The following is a 7,191-nucleotide window of genomic DNA, read 5'->3' on the forward strand; positions in this document are numbered from 1 at the left end:
CAAATTCACTTATATATAACCCTATACATTTCAGCCATATAAATCAAAATGTGTGCAAAGTGATTTTTTTGTGTTTTGTATAAGGCACCGAAAATAAACTATTCATATCTGCTATTTTCAAATTATTTTCCTACATTTTCTACATTGGAAAAACTGTGAAATGGGACATTCTGCATAATGACTATTTTCTACTATTCGTATTTTAAGTGCATTTTGATACCGATACTTTTGTAGATCTACTTTTACTCAAGTACATTTTAATTCCAAACTTTCCACGTTGCAGCATTGATACTTTTACACAAGTAAAGAATGTGTATGTATATATATATATATATGTATATATATATATATATATATATATATATATATATATATATATATATATATATATATATATAGGCTATATATATAAGAATGTAGGCCTATTATAATACATATCTACTGCATAGTACTGTATTCTATTCGTCTGTCATTCAATGTTATACGAGATACTTAAATGGTTTCCTGTGGAAATAAGCTTAGTCTTTTCTAGGATCTCCTTTTAGTAGACCTTGTACCAGTGAACTGTACCGTCATGAAACTGTACCTTTTCCTATGCAAACTTCTAATAAAGTCTTCAATCAATCAATGTTTGCACTTTTTCCACAACTGTTCATTTAGAAAGGAACGGCTCCCTCCCTACTGCGAACCCTGATCCCATGCATCGTTCATTTCAAAGAGCCGTTCCAAAAGACTCGATTCGTTGACGAACGCCCCATCATCTCTAACATAGAGGGACCAGGTCTATGATGATGATCGTCTAGATTCTCTAGAAGGAAGGACTGGAGCGGTGTGACATCTTGTGTCCTGCGCTGTAACATCATCATCATCATCTGTAGAAGGATGAGGAGGAGGATGTTGTTGACTTGGCTGCTGCTGCTGTGAAGGGGAAGAAAAAACATGTCTTGAATGACGGACGGACCTTCAGCGACTGAGAGGGAAAGAAAAGGTCGTCAATTAATTCTAAAGAACAACATGCGGTGGTGAGAAGAACAGGTGCGTGCGTTTGTATATGTCCCTCGTTAAAAAGCATCGCTCGTTGTGTGTGTGTGTGTGTGTGTGTGTGTGTGTGTGTGTGTGTGTGTGTGTGTGTGTGTGTAGCACACCATGTTGTGAATTAAATGGCATTACATTTGCACATGATATCTTTTGTTGATTTAAAAGGGGAAAACGGTTATGAGACCATGCCTATATTTACGGCGTGAATTCCTATTTGATATTTGAGCTCCAATAATTATGGTTACATGAAGTCACAGCAGGCCTGAACGCCCAAATAAAATGAATACATAGACAACTATTGGGTGATAATAAGACTACACATATTACTGGCCCTATCGTTAGCCTACATCAGCCCTATCCGTGACAGTGGCCATCAGTCGACCATTACAAATGTAGACCTACGAAATGTCCACTTTTACAGGAAGAAGATGTAGGCCTATCTCTCAGTGGTGGAAAAACGTACTCAAAATGTGTACTTATTAAGTAAAAGTATCAATGCTGCAATATTAGAAATACTCCGTTACAAGAAAAAGTCTAGAATTCAATTTACTTGGATATTGGGGATTTGGGGTACAAAAGTATTGGTAGCCTATATCAAAAGGTGGGCTACTTAAAGGTGTATTCAGTGATAATGAAAGTGGCCAGGGGTCATCTTGTCCCTTACTGGCCTTACAGCGTGGAAATGTTTAGTTTTTATAGATTTTTAACACCATTATAATGTTCTCGTTTTGATCATTTGACCCAATTACTGAATACCGGTAGGCCTACGTCTCCAGCTTCAGGATATGTATGATACTGATTTAAAACAAGACTGTGGCATTTTATGAGTTCTGTATAGTTTACAATCTAGGCATTTAGCAGACGTTCTTAATTCAGAGCGACTGTGGTTCTCAAAACTTTTATTTTGACCATCATAACTAAACATCATAACATAACTACGGCCATACTCTACCCTGATTGGTCGAGGATTGGCTGGCCACCTCTGAAAACCGAATCTAGCTATGCTCATAACACGGGCCATGGTGGAAGTCCTTATATGGTCAGCACACATTCTAGTGAGGAGAATGAATGGAAAATGTACCAATTATATTTTTATTTGAATGAAATACAATCACTGAATATACCTTTAAGGTACCAAAAGTAGAAAGTAGGCCTACTCATTATTTATGCAGGCTGTTTTCAAATGTCTAAAAATCTTTTGTAGCAAATCTACAACGCTTTGGCCTTAATAGGGCTGAAGTGGGTAATGTATATTTTGCAATAATGATCGAAATCTAAAAAGTAACCATAGCAGCACTAATTCCATTGCACGCTTTCTAAGAAAAGTAGAACGATATCATTATTTATTTAGCCAATTAGCCTATTCTAAATGGTCTTAACAATGACAGCAGCAAATGTCAGGTTTTGTGCTGCAGCAGTGTCCCTCACACAAGCAAACAGATTGTTGACACAAGGCTTTCAAAGCCTTGTTGGGTTGTCATAGTGTTGTGTTTTATTCCACACAGACAGACATACAGGATAAGCCACTGGTTCTCAAAGTGGGGTCTGGTGACCCCCATGGGGTCCTGGTGGTCCCCAGAATAATCAGTAAATAAAGTTAAGAGAAATTACACTTTGTCTTTGGCTATTAAAATCTACAAGCTTTTCATGTTTTGATTGAGAACCATTGATGCAATTAAAGCAAGATGTCAGAACCACTGCTCTATGCAACTGCACTCCACCCAGAAAGCATGGGAAAGAATGAGGTTAGTCAAGAAAAGAGGCTCGATCCCATAGCCTGGAGGGACTGCCTAAATGTAATTGGATAATTGATTGTTATAGCAGCTGGTGGTTGCTTGGGGGAATACAGAAGCACCAGTAGCGTAAACATGACAATAAATAAGCATCCGTCTCTCCCATGTGAACGGCAGACGCATCATTGCTAAGCTCCTCAGAGAGAGAAGCAGGCTCTCTGGTGACACTCATTCAGTGCTCCTGTGTGGAGTGCTAATGAAATCACCTGTTGAAGTGTGGTTGCTTAACCCTGGTTTTTGACATTATCGAAACAAAGCGGATAAAAGCGCCCTTTAGGACCTTTTTATTCTGAATCCATTGCAAGCATTTGTTTTGCACAAAAAACTTTCCTTGGGCTAGAAATGGCCCCCCAAAACACCCCAAAAAACTATGACTCATCACTAAACCATCATTTTGTGGGGCCATTTCTAGCCCAATGAAAGTTTTTTGTGCAAAACAAATGCTTGCAATCGATTCAGAATCATGACAAATCTCTAGTTAGACCCCTCACATCCTACTTAAAGCAGATTATTTTTCTGGGTATTTTCCTCCTGTATAGAAAGTCGATGGGAGCCCAACTTGATATGGATAATTCTATGGGTAAACTTCAAAATAAAGTTTGGTACCCAAGGCTAAAATCCAGGTCCTAAAGAAGCCTCAAAAAAAGTTTGGCGCTTTTATCCGCTTCGTTTCGATAATTTTGTTAAGCCAACCCACTGTTGTCAGCATTCCTTCTGGGTTTGGGGTCAAGTTCCACAGACATAATGAGTGCTCAGGTGGAGCAGTGGTCAAGTCCCTGCCCACCTCCGCAGAGGTTGTGGGTTCAATTCCACTATGGTGCATCCAGCTTTGTTGAGCATCTATCACAGGGGTTTTCAAACTTTTTTGACTCAGGGCACCCCTGTAAATAACTTTTTCATCCACGGCACCCCTGAGTTACACTGTTATTTTTTTGAATCTTACATCATATTGGAGAAATATCCGTTTCCATCAGACTGAAAATAACGTTATACTTGACGTTTAACCACTTGAACCCCAGCATGCCTATTCTGGGGGGAAGGTTCACCAAAAATAGACGATTTACAAGCTCACAACGCCTCACAAGAGAGTTGTCGTAGATAGAAAAAGAACTCCTCAAACTTGCAAACCCTTGATCTAAGACACAGAACATAATTGGCCTGTGTTCGGGGGAGGGAAGATATAATAATTAACATTATTGATTTATTTTGTGCCATTGTGTTGCATTTATGTTCCACATTTTGCAGGTGAGTCAGTAGGATTGGATACAACACACAAATGTGTGTGGGGAGGAGTTAATTGGAAAGAAAACTAGTACAGGAGTCTTCAACAGGGGGTCCGGGACCCCTAGGAGGTCCTCAGAGTTACTACAAGGGGGTCCTTCAAATCTATGTGTGATAGAAACCTTTTTTTCCTCCTTTTCTATATTAGAACCCTAGCGTCCATATTTTATGAACTTTGGCCAAAAATAGCTGATCTACAAGCTCACAACGCCTCGGATTGGCTATTTTTGGCAAAGAGGTTTGGTGTAGAGGGGAGAAAGAGCAGAAGTATTGACGGAGAAGTATTGACGGTTCAAGTGATTAAATATCTGAAAACAAATTGACACAAATCCAAAATACACTGATGATTGTGCTGTCAATCGATGAATCTATATGGAATCTATGAAAAGCTTCATCTCTCTCTCAACTAAGGGGTCCTTGGCCTGAAAACGTTGATGACCCCTGAATTAGTATAACCGGGGAGAAAAAGGCATAAAAAGAACACACACGCAAAACATTTCTGGACGGCTGCACCTGGCATAAATTGATTTAAAATAGCCGAAGTAGGCTACGGTATATGGTTAAACTGGCTGGGGAGTCGGGACCCCCTGGAACCCCCTCAAGGACCCCTGGGTCTAGCCTTGTTAGAACCAGCGATATACGGTTGCCTTGCTAGCCTGCATAAGAGACATATAGTAGTTAATCTCTCAAGACGGATCCTCCAGTATACAAAACATATTTTATTGTATTGTATTTATTTATGGAATGGGTTCCTAGATAGTATAGGACTAGAAATAAGAAATGGAACAATAATGTATCATGTACCACATGTACAACACATCTTCTCTGGGAACACATGTTACTCCTTATTGGAGAATTACAAGTAAATAAATCTCTCTGTATCATCATAGACTAGTGGTTCTCAAACCCAATGGTTATTGATTATTTATAATAAAAATCAGTCTAATCACTTCAACCCTATATCAGATATTTGAAAATAGCAGATCTGCAAGATCGGCTTTTTGAAGGTTCTTACAAAACAGTTATCATTTGCCTACAACTGAGCATTGTTAAATTCGGTGTGCAGACTGTTGGACACTTCAGTAACAAACCTTCCCTTCATTGAGTTCCTAACCAGCATCCATTTATTGAATCTGTTTCCGCAGCTGGTCCAGCTATGGTGTATGCACATTCAACAGATCCCAGTGCCGTCAATCCCTCCCTGTACTCCCCGGCCTTCACATATCTGATGTCCTTTAACTTCTCCGAGAGGGACAACTCAACGGTCCAGGCCGGCTCACCCACAACTCTCCTCTGCAACCGGGATGGTCCCTCCGGTGGCCGGCAGAACGGGACCCTTGCCTCCTTCGAGCTCACCTCTGGCGAGGTGGCCGTCCTGGGCCTGGTGTTCGGGGTCCTGTGGCTGGTGTCCATCCTGGGGAACGCCCTGGTGTGCCTGGTGATCCACCGGAGCCGGAGGACTCAGTCCACCACCAACTACTTTGTGGTGTCCATGGCCTGCGCCGACCTGCTGCTGAGCCTGGGCTGCGCGCCCTTCGTCCTGCTGCAGGTCACCTCGGGCCGGTGGCCCCTGAGCGCCGCCGCCTGCAAGGCTGTGCGCTACCTCCAGCACCTGTGTCCCGGCGTGCAGGTGTACGTGCTGCTCTCCATCTGCGTGGATCGCTTCTACACCATCGTCTACCCTCTGAGCTTCAAGGTGTCCCGGGAGAAAGCCAAGAGGATGATCTTGGCCTCCTGGCTGTTCGACGCGGCCTTCGTCTCTCCCTGCCTCTTCTTCTACGGCTCCTCGTCCATGGACGCCGGCGGCAGCCACTGTGACTTTTTCCTTCCCGACAGCTGGGGCGGCATGGCCTACGCTGCCTCTCACTTCCTCCTGGGGTTCCTGCTGCCGGCGGTGCTGGTGGTGTCCTTCTACCAGCGCGTGGTCCGCTACATCTGGAGGATCAGCGCCGACGGCCACACGGTGCGGCGCACCATGAACATCGTTCCCAGGACTAAAGTGAAGACCATCAAGATGTTCCTCATGCTAAACTCGGTGTTCCTTCTCACCTGGACCCCGTTCTACGTGGCCCAGCTGTGGCATCCCAGCGAGGCTGACGGCCCCAGCAGGCAGGTGGCGCTGTTCTTCACCGCCATCTCGTGGATTTCCTTCAGCTCCACGGCGTCTAAGCCCACGCTGTACTCTGTGTACAACGCAAACTTCAGACGGGGCATGAGGGAGACGTTCTGCATGTCGTCCATGAAATGCTACCGGAGCAATGCCTACACGATCACGGCCAGCACACGGATGGCCAAGAAGAACTATGTCGGGGTGGTCGACGTTCCTGTGTCGTCAACAAAGACCCTGACAAAGGACTCTGTTTATGACACTTTCGACCGAGAAGCAAAGGAAAAGAAACTAGCCTGGCCCATCAACGCCAATCCTCCTAATACTTTTGTGTAGACCTGAAGTTTTTGTCAAAAGTGAAAAGTAGGGGTATTTGTGCCCTACATTCAATTGAAACTTAGAGCAAAGCGAATTAGTGTCTTGTTTAGTCTATATGTTTGACCACCAGCCAAATCTTGAATGTGTGTAGATTTAATGTGCGTTGCAGTTCAATGGATTTCTCAGGTCGTGCAGTATACGGTAGTCTATTGTTATCACATTTCCCGGACCGCCAAGTTAAGGAGAGCTTACCAAGGAGATTGTAGAGGGAGTTCATTCTGTAACGTTTGTCACACTTGCGTTACCTTCACTTGTACTTGTAATTCTTGTGATTCCCGTTTTTAAATGAGGGCTAAACCCCATTCAGGTTCGAGAGCTGACACCCGCACATCGAGGTTAGCTCCCTGAAAAGGACGCCATGACTACTGTCTGGCAGCCATGTTCTCACCTTTAAAAAATGCTAGCACCGCATTGTGCAAAAAGACATTGTTAATGTCAAAGTCTTGTGTGTTCTGTCAACTGTGATTTCAAGGCCAATGCTTTCTACAGAAGAACTCAACAATAAAATCTATTCAAATAGCTACAATTCCTAAGCATTATATTACAATGTGTATGTATTAATATGGGCAAATGTAACACACTCAATAATTATAA

The 7,191-nt window shown here is 42.9% G+C and overlaps 1 protein-coding gene across 1 annotated transcript; it reads left to right on the forward strand.

Moving 5' to 3' along the window:
* Positions 1-5,268: 5,268 nt before the first annotated feature.
* On the forward strand, positions 5,269-6,555 carry gpr19 (G protein-coupled receptor 19; the record flags this gene model as incomplete). The annotated part of the gene is made up of 1 exon (XM_080754515.1): positions 5,269-6,555. The coding sequence occupies one exon, from the start codon at positions 5,269-5,271 to the stop codon at positions 6,553-6,555; it is 1,287 nt and encodes a 428-aa protein (XP_080610641.1).
* Between the last annotated feature and the right edge of the window lie 636 nt (positions 6,556-7,191).

Source organism: Nannobrachium achirus, assembly GCF_963921795.1.
Source record: "Nannobrachium achirus genome assembly, chromosome: 23".
In the NCBI taxonomy this organism is placed as follows: domain Eukaryota; kingdom Metazoa; phylum Chordata; class Actinopteri; order Myctophiformes; family Myctophidae; genus Nannobrachium; species Nannobrachium achirus.